The 20,764-nt window shown below is 28.1% G+C and overlaps 1 protein-coding gene and 1 long non-coding RNA gene across 2 annotated transcripts; both read left to right on the forward strand.

Moving 5' to 3' along the window:
• The first annotated feature begins 1,303 nt into the window (after window positions 1-1,303).
• Window positions 1,304-3,709, forward strand: LOC114942955 (uncharacterized). Its single transcript, XR_003821921.1, has 4 exons — window positions 1,304-1,545; window positions 2,032-2,195; window positions 2,933-3,056; window positions 3,395-3,709. It is a non-coding gene; the product is annotated as an uncharacterized LOC114942955 (long non-coding RNA).
• Window positions 3,710-7,591: 3,882 nt separating this feature from the next.
• On the forward strand, window positions 7,592-19,086 carry Esp (Epidermal stripes and patches). Its single transcript, XM_029318456.2, has 11 exons — window positions 7,592-8,093; window positions 12,571-12,737; window positions 14,736-14,989; window positions 15,541-15,742; window positions 16,084-16,304; window positions 16,512-16,683; window positions 16,809-16,976; window positions 17,128-17,289; window positions 17,633-17,773; window positions 17,859-18,004; window positions 18,292-19,086. The coding sequence occupies exons 2-11, from the start codon at window positions 12,572-12,574 to the stop codon at window positions 18,637-18,639; spliced, it is 1,980 nt and encodes a 659-aa protein (XP_029174289.2). The 5' UTR covers window positions 7,592-8,093; window position 12,571; the 3' UTR covers window positions 18,640-19,086.
• The last annotated feature ends 1,678 nt before the right edge of the window (window positions 19,087-20,764 follow it).

Here is a 20,764-nt window from a genome sequence, read left to right on the forward strand (position 1 = left end):
AGCTATATATATTATGTCTCTTACAACCTCGAATTAATATCAACTTCGAAGAATCACGGGAAAAATAATTCCGTGGAGAAAAAATAAAATACCCAACTCGTAGAAAGGTAAGTGCGCGAATACTTCGCGTTCTTGAAACTTCTCGTGTAGAAACACGCGCAAACTGATATAAAACTTGTTTCTATAAATTAGAATTCAAATCTTCCAAAGAATCATACTGAATAATATATGATATAAAGAGAATGTAAGAATTGTGGAGATGTGTTGTGTGTGACTGTAAAAACACATCTATAAAAACATCTTTGAATTATATATATTATATATATATATATATATATATATATATATATATATATATTAGTATTTTCTGATATACACTGATAAAAAAAAATTATTGCAACACGCAATTAATATCAAAATTTTGTGTAAATTTAAATAAGCGAATCTCCGCGAAAAATTATCGTATTTGAAAATTTTTTTTTTTGTTTTAAAAGGTGAAGTCTCTACTTTAAGAAACTTTTGTTCGATTTTGATTTTATTTTCTAATAAATTTTTTTCGCAAATCTTATCCAAATTTTCGTAAAATATAGACTTTATCCTACAAATTAAAAAATTTATTTTACCCCGTAGAGTAAATTTTGCAATTTTTTGAAAAAAACACCTTACTTTTTAAAAAGGTGGAGAGAGGGGGAGAGGATAAAATCAAAGTTGAACAAAAGTTTCTTAAAGTAGAGACTTCACCCTTTAAAACAAAAAAATTTTTTTCAAATACGATAATTTTTCGCGGAGATACGCTTATTTGAATTTCCGCGAAATTTTGATATTAATTGTGCGTTGCAATAATTTTTTTGACCAGTGTATTTATATATTTTTTTCGAAATTTTTTTGGAATATAATTAAATTAAAACATTAAAAAATTTCAGTTTACAATAGTTAATAATTATTAAAATAAAAAAATTAAGAAGTCAAATTATTATATTATTCATAATTGAAAATTATGATATAAGAATATATTCGACAAAACATCGGACATATTCTGTCTTAATTAAAAATCTTGAATTTTTAATTATTATTTTATTCGTGTTATTTAAGGGACTCTATTTCTCTCTTATATACTATCATGATTAAAAATAAAAATATCAAATTAACATATAATATAGTATATAATAATACACAGAAATTGACATTTCTTTGTCATATATTATCAGAATTTATGTTACCATAAAGGTCAAACATATATAAATCGAACAGCTATATATACCTGCTTCGAAATATTGATAAGGTATAAAATGTAAACAGACACGTTAGTTATCGACGTGATTTCGTATTACAAAGTTGTGTATGGACATATATGTTTCATTTCTAATCAACAATAAGTGAATGTTTTGTACGTAGATCGTGCCGAAATTCGCAAGTGACGCAAGTGCATTTTACTTTTATACGTCATTTCTTCTAAGAAAAAATAATCAATATCAAAATCCCAGAATGACGTAATATATTTTATTTTCTTCGCAACTTGTAAATAACCGAGACTCCACTATATAGGTAAGATAGAAAAAATTGATTCCTCTGAATTTTCTACAGTTTGAAAGAATAGATTTAAAGAATTAGAGAAGATTAAAGAAAAAAAATAAGATTATCGAAAAAAATATTTCAATTATAAATATTATTGTGCATAAAATACGTTTTGATAGAAAATCGATCATTCTTAGAGCAATTAAACGTATGTAATTTTCAGCGATAATTTAATGCGTATAATGTTATCGTGATTATTTGTCATTTTAATATTTATTTTAGTCTTAATCAATGCAAAATACATAATAGTATACTTTACATTAGATTTTAAATATAATATTATTAAATATATATTTAGATATTTTTATGTACAATATATAAAAAATATAATCTACTTTTTCCTTATTTATATTTCCTCATTATTATTAGACTCAGAGCAGCAGAAAAGATTGTTAACATTTTATACGAAATTGTTTTATATGACCATCTCTCTAGCAAGATAATTCATTCTTATAGAACTCTATAAATTATCAACGTGTTGACCACATCATAAATCATTAATAAGCATCAAATGATACTGTAAATCTATCAAAACCATTGGACATTTCAACCACAGCATAGTCATAAAAAAACGTTGTCTACAAACTGCATAATATTATGCAAAGGCAATATGTATATTAGTAAGCTACTATATGTCAAACATATTTTTAGTAAAAAATTATTCGCTTAACTTTATTTTGTTGAAATGTGTGTGATACGTGATTGTAAAATAGATCGCAAAACAAAAATATATTACTTCAAAATATTTCGCGAAAAACAACGTATAAATAGGTTTATCAAAAATATAAATAAAATTCACGGAATAATATTTAAATATTAAAGTATAATAAGGAGTTATATAAAAAAACGAATAATAATTAGATTATATCTCTGTCAAAGTAATATGTATTTAAAAAAAAGTAAATAACTATGTTTAAATGTAAAAGATAAAATATATCTCATAAATAATCGTATTATTAAAAATAATTGCATGATGACATTTTCGCATTCGAATAATACAATAAACGAGATCCAACATGCAATGCATGTGATATATATCTTCAATGTCATGATTATTATTAAAATTATTGTCTTCCTCCATGTAAGTATTTTAATATGACGTATATAATGTATAGAAAAAATTATTCTATTGACGAATTAAATAATCAAATAATTATTTGTAAACAATATTACTTTTAGAGATTACTCAACTATATAAATGGTATTTACGCCTTGATGCGTTTGTTACAGATAAATGAATATATAGCATCAAAATATGAGTTAATTAATCAGACGGTTTATTAATTTTAATCAATTATTGAGAACGTTTCGTTTGTTTTTTGTTTGCTTATACCACATTAGGAAAATTTATTTACAGATGGATGACGATTGTTTTTCCCGTCGAGTTGGGCAAAGTTGCGGTTACAAATTGTTACGTATGAAAACGAAACAATATCCTAGAAATATAGATGCATCGAATCCAAGGCTGTAATTAACAACACGTGTGTAGTTTTTTCTATGATATATTAATTAATGTTATGTACATCGCATAAAAATAAAAATGGAATGCCAATAAGATATAATCTTAATAACATGGTAAAATAAAAGTTTATTATAAATCAAAAATATTTCTTGCAAGATTTTCGCGACAAAAGTCGTCACAATAGGCGATAATTGCCTTTAAAAACGTTAGAAGAGGATTTTTTGCATGAATTTATGAGTAATATATCATTGTTTACAAATAATGTCATTGTTGAATTCGTCAACAGAGTAGTAATTGTCTTTAAGTACGTTAGAAGAGGATTCTTTTCACGAATTTATGAGTTATCATTGTTTACAGATAATGTCATTGTTTAATTCGTCAATAGAGCAGTTTTTCGTAATTATTATGCAGAATAATTCAGTTCCTCGAGAAGATCGTATATTACATTGTTTGTATGACGCATTGGATTCCAAGGCGATCGACTTAATCGCTGTTTATGCGCGAAATTTGGAGCACGTGCTTTCGCTTAGAGGTACTAGTTACGTCAACTTTCTCGTGCTAAACGACGAGTTAGACAAGGATGAGTCATAAAATAATAAACGAATTACAATGATCGACAGGGTCATAATTGCGTAAATTGATCCATTAAATCTATAGACAAGAAGATTAGAAAAAAACGATTGTTGTATTGATATGCGCATTTTAATGTGCAATATTTTATCTTTATATTTTAAAAAATACATTTATTTAGTTACAGATATAATTCTGCTTTAATTTGATTAAAAATTAAAAACGTGCGATAAAAAATAATCTATATCAACTATCTTTCGTATAAAAAATTTTTCACATTTAAATAAATTTTGTTTTATTATTTTTTATGATAGTTGCATATCGACCTATACATTAAAGCTAGAAGGAAAAGAGAATAATTTTATTAATTTTTATGTACCTTTATATATCAAAAAGAGTTTAATATCATTATTGAATTGATCACTTTTAAATGCTAATTATGTTTTTAAAATAATGTGTGTAAATATTTATATATACATATATATATAATATTGATGATAAGATATGAAAACATATTTATGTCAATATTATATACATTTTAATAATAAGATATGAAAATATATAAAACAAAGACATAAATGATGAACAAATGGAAAAAGTTTCGAGGGAGAAGAACTGTTCTATTCCACTGATCCTTACGATTGAAAAATATCTGAAGAAGATGATATGTTCTATTCAACTGGTGCTCAGATCAGCTCTATGTCTAACATTCTCCGTATCTCTCTACTAAATGGGTCGGTTCGATATGGATTTATTATCGAACCGCAAAGTACTCTGGCACGGCTTGTGTTATCAGATTGGTAGATCAACTAAAAGCACGTGACCGATTAAAATGCCGCAAAACAACGAGATTACCTTGAAATCTCATTGCTGGTGTGCGTGCGAAAATGACTGAAGCACGTCTGTCTCCGCACGGGACCAGTCACGGGACATCCACATAATTACATAAGTGTAAATATTTAATGAAATTGATATAGCAGCTAACAGTGGTTCTCAACATATATTCAACTTTTTTATAATTTCTTAATTTAGATTTTTTTATTAATTTTTATTGTTTTCTATTCAATTTTCTAACTCAATTCGATATTTGTGTCAACGAGAATAATTTTTCGAAAAATATTTGAAATATTTTTCAAAGAGAAAAGCTTCAAAGAATTCCAATTGCTAACTTTTTCCGAAGACTATTTTATATCTCTTGTATAATGATAAGAATGAGAAATCTTCAACTAAGATCGAGATGTCATCTCAATGAGAATTTTTGATACGTTGATTTACACCCCTCGGAGAACTTGCAGCGACTTTTTGTTTGCTTTTGGCGAGACAAGTCGGCAAATCGTCAAATAAGTTATAAATGATATTTTAATTGAATATCAGTATTCAAATATTAAGTATACATGCATTTAACAGGCGTTAATCTCGCGGAACCCGTGATCAATAACGATGATTTACGAGGCCAGTGTCAATATTTATTGTAATGAATGGTTGATTAGGGATACGGAAAATGTTAACTGAGTGATTAATCATTTTGCTGAAACAATACGCCGCCGAATATATTACGTCAGGGATTCTCAATTTATTTAAACATTTTAGACAATCGGTGTTATGTAAAAATGTAATTATATAATTTTAAAGTAAAGGGAGATACACATAGATGTTATATATAAAATATGTATTTAAATATTTATATTATTATAATTTTAGATATATTACTATTTAGAAATATTTTCAAAAATCAAAATTATATTTCAAAATTATTTTCATGAGTCTCAAATAAATAATAAATTAAAAAATATAATTAATATAAATTAAAATGTAAAATGTAAATAATTAATATAGAATTATAAAATAAATTTGTAAAGAATAACTATATTTATAATTAATATAAAATATTATTCTAAAAAGAGAGACACAATAATTTCAAACTCTTATTATACCTTAAATTTTTTTGCATAATGATAACCAGAAGCCATTCGACTTTCTTATTTATTTGATTATGACGTACACTTTATATTTTTCATATACCTGACATTAATTGAGGTTATATATCTTCTCTATCGCATTAAATACTAAATCTGCCAAGACAAAAATATGTTTGTTTATTAAGAGATCCCCCACAGCGAGAAACGCGAAAACAATTTATATACAAGATGTTTCTTAAATAATGGGAAAAATTTCAGGAATAGATTCGCTTCATGCTTAGAGAAGAAAAAAAAGTTATATCAACATAAGTCCGAAAATAATTAGTTTTTGAGTTATTAAGATTTTTGTAACACAAAATTTTTGTCTCATTTCTCGTCTTAGAAATCCACTTAAGGATATCAACGATGTTTTTCAAGTTCATCGGTCTATATATTTTAAAGGAGGTGGACATATTAAATATTTCCTTTAATTGTAAGACGAGAAATGAGAAAAATGTATTACAAGAATCTTAATTACTCAAAAACTAATCTTTTCCGAACCTATGTTGATATAACTTTTTTTCTTCTCTAAGCATATAAGAAATCCATTCCTGAAATTTTGCCCACTTAAAAAACATCATGTATAGTTATATCGCCGAACAATTTATTTATATTATGAACTAATTTTATCGATGACATCAGCATTAGTATTTGGTTTAATTATCAGCAATTTATTGCTCATGGTTTACCGTTAGTAGCTAAACCTGAATAAGGAGGTCTTATCTAAGTATTGATAGCTTTCGAAATATTTTGCAATTTAGCTATAAATATATGATATAAAGTTCAAAAAATAGTACCGTAAAGACCATGTATCGTTGTATAAAATACTTAAAATGTTGAATAAAAATAGCGTCTCTAATTAGTTAAACTTAAATTTACACGATATTTTTCATGTTTGTCGCGTCATCTACGCGACAATTTCTTAAGCAAATATATTTTTGCCTCGTCGGATTTAGTATTTAACAACAGAAAGATGATACAATCTCGACGATGTTATCGTCGACTAATACAGATACGAGATGTCGAAACCAGGAAAACAAAAGGTTTAGGCGATAATGTGTATCATATAGGACCTAGTTTTATTATATAATAAATATCAACCATTTTTACGTTGTATAATAAATATCAACGTGTTGCAATCGATACAATTTTTAAAATATAAAAATTTGCATTTAAATTATATTTTTATTCTTTCTAATACTTTTTACTTTAAATATCACAGATTACAAATGTAGAGAAGCTTTAAATTTAATGAAAATCAGTAAAAAGCGAAACGAAACGAGATAAATAGAAAAGATTCAATTTAATTTGCTTAGAGATTTATCATTGTCCATATAATGTCACTTTCTTCATTAACATCCACGTATGTTCTCATGATTTAGAAAACACGTATCGAAATATTAATCCATCACGAAGTCTGTAACATCTCGTCTGTTGAATCGAGAAAAATGCGTGCGATAAGACACTAGTTAACATTTTCTATAACAAGTAACACTCAAAAATACACAGATTACTATCACATGTACTATTATCGAGAAATCAAAAGTAAGATATTGCAAATGAATATCGATATCGAAACTCGTTCTTATCACGATATTCTTTGCGATTATTTTAATTGCTAGAAGCAAGACAGATATTATAATCGGAAGCTCATATTATCTCTCATCGTATTAATAATAATTATCCTTCGCCGAATGCAGCCAGAGATACAGATTGTCCGAATGATGGAAGAAGTTACGAACTTAAGTAAGGCTTAATAAGACAAGTGTTAGGGAATTTCTAAAACTAACTCTCACGGATAAGTGCGCGGTGGAGTTTATATATGCTAGAATATATTCTTGACAGGAGGACACATTAGCACGTGATCGAATTTAATTCTTGGCGACCGAAGTCGCGATCGACGGGATCATCATGTGACGATTACTGTGTGTTCTCGCGTCATCGCGGGGGAGGCTGAGGTCGTTCGAGAGAGAGGGAGTTCGCCCCATTCGTGAACCACGAGGCGTTTAAATGGCCGGCCGCGCGTCGACGCCAACTCAGTTTCAACATTACACCGCGAAAACCGGTCTGGAATCTCGCCTAATCCCGCGTGATATTTTACCGGAAACTTTTCTTCCTAAAACATCTTTCTTATATTTTCTCAGTTTGTTATTTTAACGCGAATACAACTTAGTAATAGCAATAATAGAGCTGGGAAGAGAATTGAACGTTGTAAAGAAAGAACGGAAAATTTCGCGTAATTTGCAAAAATAAAGCATCCGAAGCGAATGCTTTTCTTCTTTGCTGATGAATGTTCTTTGCCGCTTTGACAAAGCAGCGTTAAAAATTGGCGCTTTAACGAGGCGCAATTGTGATGTTTCAAGCTAGTAGAGAAAAGTATTCTCGAGATTAAACGCGACATTCGAAATTTTTCAAGAAAAGAAACGTTTGCGTTTGGCATTTTGTGATTTTTCTTCTCCTTGAGAAAACGATTTTCAAGAACAAAAACGGATCTTCTCTCGGAAAGAAAATACTTAGCAAATACTTAAGTAAGTGTTATTTTATTATATTCTCTTTTATTTTTAGCTCTTTTATCTTTATCTATTTTTACAACTATTAGATGCATTGAATATAAAAATTGTTTTCTAAAAAAAAAAGATGTAAAACTTATTTATGTCTGTTATAAAAAAAAGTAATTATAAAATTATAATTTACAATTTAATCAAAAATATGTGCAAGTTTTGTGCGCAAAATTTGATGAATGTAAATAAAATGAAACTAATAAGATATTATGTAGAATAAGTTTTCATAATTATGAATCTATGATAATGGCATAAATGTATGTATTGTATTGTAAGTGAAATCATCGATGCGGTGCAAAATTCGCAAAAAGAAAGAGTAGAAAATCGTTCTATTTAATGTTTGATAGCGTTTGATTAAATTAATGAGATTGCAATAATCGTGGAGATTACAAGCAAAGATGATCTTATTAAATAGCTTCACTTGTCTAACTCTCAAATTAATTCCATTTTCAAACTCGACTTAACGAATATCGTTAGAATTGATTGCTCGTAATAAATTTCTTCACAAGCTTTACTGATTTATCAATTATCTCTCTTTGTTTGCGACAGTAGGTTGCTCTTTACGATAGGAAATCTTGATCAATAATCATATTTTAGGTGACAGTTTCTGATAGATTCTTGATTGAGTCTTGCTAAGAATTATGATGAATTCACGTGTCTTCTTTGATAAAAATTAATTCAGAAACGATAATAAATTCTCCATCAAATTGTACAATCTAAAGTCAATCAATCCGTTTATCTAACACTTCGGTATCATTAATATTCATTTCGATTTGTATAGAGTTTGGTAAACCTTGGTATGGAGTCATTGTCAAAATGATAAGCGATCTAACACATGCATCATGCTTTTATCAATTGATAATCTTTCCTCTTGTAAATAAGCTAATTTGACTAATGCTCATTAATGCAACAAAAGCTAGATAATGCAGATATGTACATTTAGGAAGATATAGCGTGTCAACCGAACCATGTTTGTAAAACAAACTTGAATGCGTGATTCAAAATTTGTACAGCAACTGCATATTTTGCTGATCGTATATCAACGTTATTATTTATTGGTATATTCACAGTAACATAATTTATGCAGAAGATTATCTGTTTAAAAAGTAAAATACGTAATTTATTTATTATTAAACAAAAGGTATTCTGTCGATATGTCATTTCAAAATATTAAAATAAGCGCTATCGACATTGAGAGTTAAGACTTGTAAAAACTTGCAAAAATATGCGTGTTTATCATATCGGGGAAACCCGTTTTTCTATCTAAAATGAGGAAAAAGGAATTTTTCCATCGTTTTTCTATCGTATCGTTTACTATATAATTACAGTTGCATCATTGGAAATATTTTAAACAAAATCTGCTTTTAAACGGAAAATGTAAAGCGACATAAATAAATCATTAATATGATAAGAAGTTAGTTTTTTGATACGATATATTTCTTCTCTCTCGACTTCGATCGATAGCGCTCGAAGTATAATTATAATCATCTTCGAGTTATAAATTTTTTTAAAATAATGCATATGCAAATAATTGTATATACTGTTGTTAAAATCATATGATTTTAAGCAAAAGATGTAGAAGCTCAATTCTTCCACAATTATTGTAATTTTCACCAATTATTCTAAAAAATCTTAGAAATTTTTGTACCAAAAAAATATGATTTAAAAAAATCAATAAAATTATTTTGTACAAACGTAACTAATAAAACCATAAATAATATATCAAGATAAGAAAAGCTTGAACTAACTAATTTCAGTTTCCATTCCAAATTGTATTGTATACATTATGCAATTGTATTTTTACTATTAAACAATTTGAATTAAAAATGTATTAATAGATGATTTTTAAAAATTAAAACTATCATTTTTATTAGAAATGATTTAGCACAAAGAGATATCATTTCCTTTTTAAATTGTCCTCATTGTTGAAGTATATACACGCACATGTATTATGTGTGAGTCATAAAATTTGATATCTATGCAGTCTGTGCAAAGGAATTACAAGAATTAATAAATTGTTCAATATTTACAATATTTGAGCAAACCGCTATTTTTCTCGCGATTTTTCTACATGCATCAGATAAGAAAGAGATAAGAAAAAGTGCAAAGAAATTTTTGTAAAATCGATAGGTATCATTGCAATAATAAATACACGTATATTATATCATTGCACGATCATACGCAATAGACTTTTTGACTTTTAAAAAATGTAATTTTGAAGCAAATTCGATATCGGCGAAACAATTAAAAAGATAAAATAATGCCCACTATCAAACCCATTTATAGTAAATGCAACTTTTAACATTAAAATACGCTAATGCACTCGACAATTAAATATAACTATTTGTGCGTATATGCAATCTTACATTTTATCTTATTTTATTTTAACAAAACGTAGCGTTTGTTTTTAAATTTTGGTGAACATACTTTATCGAAAAAAATTATTTGAAAATATACAAACAATAAGAATAATAACGTGTATCTAATAATAGTAAGATTGTGCCATAAACTAATTACTATTACTTACAACACAAGTAATTTAAAGCAATAAAAATTTTTTCATAAGCTTATATAATGTGTATAAAAAAATTATTAAAAAACTGCGGTTAAATACAGTCTCTCTCTCAATTGATATGTTACATAAATAAAAGTGAAGATATTGATTCAACTGATTATCGATTTCAAAATATGAAGTATAACAAAGCGAGAAATAAAAAAGTACATTAAAAGATAAATAATTATAAAAAGTGAACAGTACCACCTCGTAATTACCGTTTTTATTTAGATTGTTTAAAAGATAAAATTTATCGGTTAATTAGATTTATGCCGATTGTCTATATAAGAGTGCGTAATGATTAATGTTGAAACGTATATTTAGATTAGTAATTTACACGAGTTATCTTAAGCTATATACAAGCGCATTACACGTTTTCATGGAAATCTACATAAAATCAAACGAATAGATATCTCTGTGCGATAATAACTCAAATTCATTTTATTAAACAAATTTTTCGAATTTTTATGACATAAAAATTCTACTTTGAAAATTTCGTTTACAAAAGTAAAACAAAATTATAAATACGCTCTATGTGCATATTTTATCATCTATATGCACATTTAATTTAATTTATAACTGAAGTTAAATTAAAAATAAATAAACATCAAAATGGAAACATGAAATCAGAAAGAAGCGAACTACAATAAATGTTTTATCTCATTTCGAAAGATCTCTTGAACGTATTTTAAAATTCAACGCATATAAATAATGAAATTGTAATTTTCTTATGGTTTCAAAAACTGAGTGTTAAAAGTTTTTATTTTTAATAATAGAGAGATAATATTTAATAACCAAATGCACGAATACACCTCAACTTTTCGTCGTTGGAAATATCGACCTGTGTCGGGGAACACAGTATAAAATTTAAAAAAGTTATGAAACTGCATATCTCTTACATAAAATAGGAACATTAGCCATTATGATAACTACGTTCACGTAACGCACTCGAGGGCTGAATCGAGAGTTTATGTTACATTTAAGCGATGCTGTTAGCGAAAAAGTACCAGCTTTTTAGTACTGAGAAAAGCAGCTTAGATAAATGAAATTATACTTTATTCAACAAAATTAATATTGGAGATAAATAAACAAATTATGTATTTATGTACTATATTTTCTCAGATAGGCTTGATAGACTTAAATTAATATTTGTAATTATTATATTAATGTAAAGATATATTACATTAACTTTTGATTATTTCGTTATTTATTTAGAATAGAAATAGTGTAGAATTTCATTTATATTTTAGACAGTTCTTTTTAGTATAGTTATATATAGTAACAGATTGAATTTGCTCTATAAATGCGATGAATCATATCTTTATCCCATATTTGCAATATAGTAATATTTTGATAATGTATTATTCCTTCGGTGGAAAGGAAGGGAAATTAAAAAGATGACATTCTCGTGACCATAACATCGCCTTGACTGCAATTAATATATGGTTCAGAGTCAAGTTTAATAGACTCGTGATATACTCTTTCATTCGCAAATATTATCTCCAATCATCTTAACTAACAATCGAAGTGTCACGATCACATTACTACAGATTACGATTAATCTAGAAACTTCTAGTTCAAAATTTTAATTGTTTGAAAAACGTAAATATCTCAATTTTTTTCTATAACAAATAAATTCTTTTTTATTTACGCTTAAAATCTTATCTTAACATCGTATCTTAATATCCTTTTCCTCTTACAAATAATGCGTGTATCAATGATTTTATCATTTATTCCGGATTATTCTGGTTCGAATATTATTGAATATATCGATCGAGTAGAGAAATTTAATCATTCAGCGGCTATCACTTGACCGCTGTTATTTGGATTTATTAAACTTTACATGTGTATGTTGTATCTAATAAATTAGTTTATATTTTATGTGTGCAGAATGAAAAACAGTAACAATTCGAAAGACAGTGGACAAAGGTTGGAGGGCTACGTGAATCACGGCTTAAGTGAATCTACCAACAATGTGGATCTCATTCACTCCTATCAATCTCTTCACACTTCACATGGAAACCACCGAGACATACAGGGTTCCTCGGATTTTATCTGTAAGTTTCAAGTCATGACATAAGCAAGACGATATAAATAATGCAAATGTTGTGTCGAAATCATATTTTTGACTAACTAAACTATAAAGCAGACACGTGAAAAAAATGTTTGTATATTATAAGTAAACACTTATCTCCATTCAATTAAAATTGTTCCATAAAATAATTTGGTTCTTTCACGGCGAGGATCCCGTAAAAGTAAATAATATTTGTCAAAATTCAATGATCTGTTGCATAATTATATATTAGTAATTCTATATGTTATAAAATTGATTTAAAAAAATCCTGCATGTAATTTTATAACACTTTGTATTTACCCCGCGCGTGATAATAATGCAAACATTTTTGTCAGTTTTATTTTATTTTAAAAGTCACGTTCGAATGCAAATTATAAAATAGTATTGTAAAATTGCATTTCAAAATATTACAAAATATTTTTGTGAAATTTTTATGTTTACGTGACAAAGACGACGATAAATATTGATTTGATTAAATTTCTATAACAACTTAGTGATATCAGTTCTGGCATCGCGTGGCTTCAAAGTTTTAAGTTATCTCTCACACAAAAACACACATACACACGATCTTTATTTATTCGATATTAACTTCTGTGTTTCGTCAAATATATTGTGCAATTTTTAATAGTCAATGATAAAATAACATTTTAAACCTGATAAAATTCAACTGATAATTTTTAAGTTTAAACAAACTTAAAACAAGCTTACTCGTAATATTTTAATTTTGATAAAAATTTATTATAATATGAATTAATATAAAAATAAAATAAGAGTAATTGATAAAAAGATAAATTATTATATCAGATTGTTCTTTGTTTATGTAATATTTAACGATCTTATTTTTTTTGTAAGAGTCGAAAACGCATCAAGCGTCAATTATTATCAATTTTACTGTTTATTTCGTTTTTTTGATTTAAGAAATATTTGTCATACGTGTCTTGCATGAAAATATAAAATGCATATAAAAATCTAGAAAAAGAAAATTACTATAGAATTTTCGCCAAATTTTTGGAAGCTGCGAGATACATTCGGTGACGTTGGCAAAATTATGCAAAGTAAATCTTACGATTTATGCATATCTTCAATGATTTTATTCCGCGAAACTAGTTTGCCTTCCTTGGTGCGACGAACGCAAAATTGGCCTTCGGAAAAGCGGATGTACTTTAAAGATACGTGTCGCAGCACGTGCCTGGAAGTATATGGTATTTTATCTTTTCTTCTTCACGTGCCTTCATTTGGCGAGATAATAAATTTAACACAATGTCTGCATGAGACATATGAATACTCTGTCCTTGTCACTCGCTTGTCACGTTGCATTTTCACATATGCGAAATTATTTATGGGTTAACGTGACAGATTACAAACGATATGACAGATACGAATCCCTCTGTTAAAGTGCATGAAAGCGAATCGTGATAAAATTTAAACAGTTGCTTTTTAGATTATTCTTATTTACTTTAAAAATGAGATGAAACATTATATGGCTGAAATGATAATGAAAAAGATTTACGTTCTGTCATCATTACATTCTGTCGTTCAAGAAAAAAGCATATTTTTTTAACATGATACAATTTTATAGAATATAGAATTTTATTTAAATAATAACTATTGAATAATGATATGATAAATCAGAATAGACTAAAGAACCTTGATGGTTCAATATACGAAATAGAGATTGAATATACATATAATGATTTAATATATAAGCTTATTATTATATACAAAAATAAATTTCGATTTATGTGTGTGCGTGTGTGTGAGATATACTGAAGAAAAATATAGATAAGAATTAAACTTATTCTTTTTAAATTGTTTTTACATCGACATTAAATTTAAAAAAAATGTCGAAGATTCAAAATAAAATAAGACTACTAATTTAAAATCGAAAATAATTTGAAACTATATCATCTTGCTACTATATTCTTCACTTATTATATATAAACATATACATATGCATATAATTAATTTTGCTTAAACACAGTGATCGAAGAATCGGGGGATGACGAGGTCAAGCAGAAGGAAGGTCTTTTAAAATCGGCGTTGCAATATGCAAGGCGGCGTGCCAGGGCCATATGCACGAAGAAAACCCTTTACAAGAGATTGCCGATCTTGAGCTGGCTACCAAGGTACAACAGTCAAGATGCACTCGGAGATCTGGTGGCCGGAATTACCGTGGGTCTCACTGTTATACCTCAATCACTAGCGTATTCAAGCGTCGCCGGTTTACCGCCACAAGTACGTAAAAAAAAGAGATATTTATTGTTTGCAAGAATTATGTCGAGATCACATTAGTACAATACATAATCAGATATTTTTTATACTAATCTAAAGTCGATAAAAAAATCAAAGAGCCAATATAATTCTCAAAAAATGCATGATTTAAAATAAATGGTTTTACACAAATTAATTTTTAGTAGAAATTAATTATTAATATGTAAAATTGTACTTTTTAATTAAATTAATTTTATTTAAATTTTATTTTACTAAGATTATAATATAAAGTTTATATGAATAATATAAAGGTGTGTATCCACCTGAGAATAAAACTCTCGAGAGTATCTAAAATAAATACTCAAGGATATGTGTCTATTTGCGAGAATCACTCTTAAGAGCTACTCTCGAGTTTTATTCGCAGGTGGATGCGCACCTTCATATTGTAATATAATATATAATTTTGTAAATTTTAAAAATAATTATCGATGTTTTCACTAATTGTAAGAAAAAAAATAAATATAATGATAATTTCTCGTATATTCCCCTTTTTGATGTATCATTTTTTATTTCAGTATGGTCTGTACGGTAGTTTTTTGGGTTGTTTCATTTACATAATTTTTGGATCCTGTAAGGACATACCCATGGGACCTACTGCCATCATTTCTTTACTGACTTATCAAACGATATCTCATTTGGACTCTCCGGTACAACATGCGATTCTGTTGTGCTTTATAGTCGGAATTGTAGAGATATTAATGGGTATATTTGGCCTCGGTAAGTCAACTTCAATACTTTTATGATATTAATTTAATTTGATAAATATAAAGCGTATAATATAACAAAACATTAGCGTATACCAAGAATAAACTTAAAAATATTTTATCTAGTTTCTACTGACTATTTTTTTAAATTAAATTAACAATTAAAATATTTTTTTTAATAATTTAAAAAATAATTACATTTTAAACTGTTTGTGATATTTAAACATGAGCAAACTGAATTTATAATTCTATTTAATATTAAAATATCATTTTTTCATAAAAAAAATATTTCGTATTGTTATTTTATAGAGTAGTAAAATGAATAGAAAAAATAAAATTAATTTTATTTTTTAGGGTTTCTCATAGATTTCGTATCTGGACCGGTAAGTTCCGGTTTCACATCGGCGGTGGCTTTGATAATCGTCACGTCACAAGTCAAAGACATTCTTGGCATCCCTGCAAAGGGCTCCCAATTTATTGAAATGTGGCAAAGTATCGGTGGATTAATACACGATACATCAGCCTGGGATACTGCTCTTGGAGTATCTTGCATAGCATTGCTGTTAATTCTGAGGGTAATTTTTCATAATTTTCACAAATTTTGAAAAAAGCAATTAAGTTATTAACTCACACACGCGCGCACAAGAAACTCTTTAATTAATTAATAATAATATTTAACAAAGTATTTTAAAAGAGAGTTTAATTTAATATATTAATATTTAATATTATACTTTTTAATAATATAATAATGCTTTTATCTTAATACGATATTTTGATTACAGTTATTAGCCGCGTGCAAAATTGGTCCGAAGAACGAAGAACTTCATACTACAAAACATCGCATCGTCAATAAATTTATTTGGTTGGTCGGCACTTCGCGAAATGCACTTTTAGTAGTAGTTTGTGGCTTATTGGGTTGGAGCTTCCAGGACAAATCGCCTGTCAAATTGATCGGTATGCAATACGGATTTATTTTTTAATAGATTTTATAATATATCAATTATAATAGGAAAAAATTCAAACGTCCAGTGTGATAATCAGTTTTAGAAATTAAGCTAGACTGAAATTTTAAATTACAGGTTATATACCGGGAGGTATGCCCGCTGTACAAATTCCACCGTTTGGATTTATTAAAGATAGCAACACGACGCTCACGTTCATCGACATGATTGGCAATTTAGGCAGTGGTGTTCTCGTTTTACCGCTCATCTCTCTAATGGAGGATATCGCTATTTGTAAAGCCTTTGGTAAGTATTTTATCAGAAAATAGTTGAAAAAAATTGCTTGTCACTGTAACTTTGCACTATAAACTTTTTTAAAAAATTTTCCGGCGACGCAATTAAGTTATATAGATCTTATTACGGGATAAAATTGTTATGGGAACTATCTTTTTTGCAGCTAATGGAAAATCAGTAGACGCTACGCAGGAACTAATAGCGATCGGTATGTCGAACATTGGAAATTCCTTTGTGCAAGCTTTCCCGGGTACAGGATCCCTTAGCAGAAGCGCGGTAAACAACGCTTCCGGCGTCAGGACACCGCTAGGCGGTATTTATACTGGTAAGTTTTGCTTTTATATAAATTAATTATTGCATCTTTTCTCTTCGCTCTTAAGATGGATGTGAAATCCAAAGAGGATCTTGGATAATTCATCAAAATTTGTTGCATATCTCAATTATTACCGTATCTTTTTAAATGATATATATGCACTGTCGCACAAAAATAAGTTTGTCGTTCTGTTTAACAATAAGATAAATTATTGTTATCTAACATAAATTTTCATTATTCATGTTGTAATGCATTCTTAATATTTTTATATGCGTAAAATATGTTTCTCGTGTATATATTTATATTAATATTTATATTAATAATTATATTAATATTTATTATGTTTTGTTTTCAGGTTTATTGGTAATTTTAGCTTTGCTGTTCCTTACCCCGTACTTTAGTTTCATTCCACGTGCAACTTTAGCGGCAATCATTATAGCCGCAGTCATCTTTATGGTTGAAGTCAAGGTCGTGAGACCGATGTGGAGGACAAAGAGTAAGAAAATACATTTTCATAAATGTGAAAAATATCAAAATAAATTTAAGATATATTACAAATGAATTATTCCTTCGTATTTCAGAATCGGATCTAATCCCGGGGGTAGGCACGTTCATCGCGTGTTTGGTGCTGCAATTAGAAATAGGAATTCTCTGCGGTGTCGGAATAAATATTCTCTTCATCCTGTATCATGCCGCTAGACCGAAAATAACCGTGGAGAAACTCAAGGTAATTGTCTATAATTTACTTAAAAAATAAATAAATAAAGAAATCGATTTTTTCTATTAGCGAGTTTACTTTAATTCAGTATTCTTGATTCTCCCAAACTTGCTTTCTTACAGATTTGTATGATTTTTTTTGTCAAAACAGAAAATTGTATGCATAGAGATGCACAATTATTTGTATAGTAATTTTCAAAATGTGAAAAATACGATCTTTTTTATTTTTTTCGATTTCTATTTTCACAATCAATTTGACTATAATCATTGATCTTTTTACTTCTTCTTATTTGACAGACTCTTCACGGCATCGAGTACTTAATGCTGACGCCGGATCGTTGCTTGATTTTCCCATCGGTGGACTATGTGCGCAATTTGGTGACCAAATACAGCCGACGTGCCGAAAGCGTCGCGACGCCTGTAGTGATCGACTGTTCGCACATCTACGGCGCGGATTTTACGGCTGCTACGGTCATCGAAATTTTAACAAAGGACTTTGCCATGAGGGGCCAGCCGCTCTTCTTCTACAACCTAAAACCATCGGTCTACGCCGTCTTCGAAGGCGTCGAGCCTACGGACTTCACCGTTTATTATACCCAAGAAACATTGGACGACTTACTGAAGGAGAAAGGCTACACGAAGTAAATTAAGTAGAAGCGACATGGAGAGCCGCAATGGCCAGAATTTTCAATGCACTCACATTTTCAGTATTTCTCGCAAAACTATCGACAATAGCCGATTATCGAGAATACGTGAAAATTACAAAGAGACTTTACTCTAGATTATAGACTTCGAAGTGGCTGATACGTTACTTTCGCCATGACAGCGAAATTATTTGTATTTAATATAAATATTCACAACGATATATTTCATACGTGCAAAAACTTTTTGGGAATTTCCTGTAGTCAACAAAATATTTTATTTTTGTCTTACACACTCGGAGATTCACGTAACTTGATATCTAATGATACAGAAAGCATCGATATTAAAAAAAATGTGCACATAGAAAATATCGTCGATCTATATCTCAATTTACGTTTAAATGAAAAAAAAAAAAAAACGTAACTCGACGTGTGTACTTTAATAAAGAGACGCGAAGCAGAGTTTAGATTCGCACGCACAGAGTGGAATTAATAATCGAAGAAAGGCAGAAAAATATACCGTATGTCTCGAATATATCTATATTTCGATATGATACTGATGTTATGTACTTCGAAAAGAGAGATACTATTAGAGTATTTTGAAAATATTCTACACGACAGATATGATATAAAATAAGAAAGAAATCGTGCGAAAAATTAAAAAGCACAGGACGTTCTATACAAAACGTCTTCAGACATCGTTCTAATATCTCATAGATTTTTTTGTCATCTAAGAATATTTATTTAATTTTTCGATAAAGTAAAAATATATATTTAATTGTAAGTAATATTCTCACATCGATATTTAGCGTATTCTCAGCGTATTTAAAGATCTTTATTTAAAATCATGATGCATGAAAGAGAGATGCATGATATATATTATTGCATTGTACATTTTTACACATTTACTACTTCATGCAGAATAACGTATTCTTTCCGTATTCTGGAAATACATGTATATATGTATAATAAGTTCAAACAATACTGTGATAATTTTATAAATGATGTCCAGCGTCCAATCAACGAAAGATATATGCGTCTTCCGGTGGAATCATAGCTTCCTCCGTGATAAAAATAACAGATTTTTTGTAAATTTTTAATATGTTCTTATGGGATTATTATGATTCCGAAGCGTGTTTGATGTTAAACTTCATTATAATTTAATCGACTAATAAGAATTAATTTATATAATACGTAATTAATTTAAGATATTATGCAATCATACAAAACATGTATGTTCATCTTTTCTATTATATTTCTGTATTATTTAAAGATTAATTTGTTCTTTTTTAAAAAAGCTCTATTAGAATAATAATATTAACAATTGTTATAAGAGCGATAATAATTTAATAAAAGTAATTAATTTTATATTAATTATTATAACTATATCAATCATGATTATATATGTAAAAAAGTTTATAATTTAACTTCATATGAGTTAAATAAACCAATTCTCAAGTAATGTGCGGTAATATATTATAGTAAAAGCAATATATATAATAATTATACAGTATGATCATTTTTTGTAGTCATTAAATCTTTTTTTCCAAAAAATTGCAATTAGCTTATTTAATATTAATTCAAGATCAAAAAGATGTTGCATATATTTTTGTGACGAAAAATTATATGTGACAATCAAATCGAAGAAAGTAAGAGACGTCGTTTCTATTTTATGAGCGCGGAAAAAATCATTATTTTTATATTTTCTAAAAAAATATAACAAAATTTTAAAGTCCAGAATAAATCTAGATAATGTTTTATCTGCATTAATTTTTACAATGAGCAATCTAATGTTAAACGATCTACTTTAAATCGTTATATCACCAATTTTTTTACAAAAACTATACGTAAAAATAAGAAAAGATAATGAATTTTTAAAAAATTATCCTGAATTAGTATTACGATCTCTATATTCTTTTTTTCCCGAATCTACATATAGTCAATCTTTCCTATACATGCGCTCAATGTAATATCTACCATGTGTCTCCCTCAATACAACGTGTAATGATACATATATATGATGACAAGGTGAATTGATCCAGGCAAAGGTCATTCACGCGTTCTCATTAGCCCGATTGTCCGTCGACAGGTATATCTTATCCTTACACACCGCATTATATAGGGCGATG

Source organism: Nylanderia fulva, unplaced genomic scaffold (genome assembly GCF_048542155.1).
Source record: "Nylanderia fulva isolate GAGA-0341 unplaced genomic scaffold, ASM4854215v1 Scaffold2, whole genome shotgun sequence".
NCBI lineage: Eukaryota > Metazoa > Arthropoda > Insecta > Hymenoptera > Formicidae > Nylanderia > Nylanderia fulva.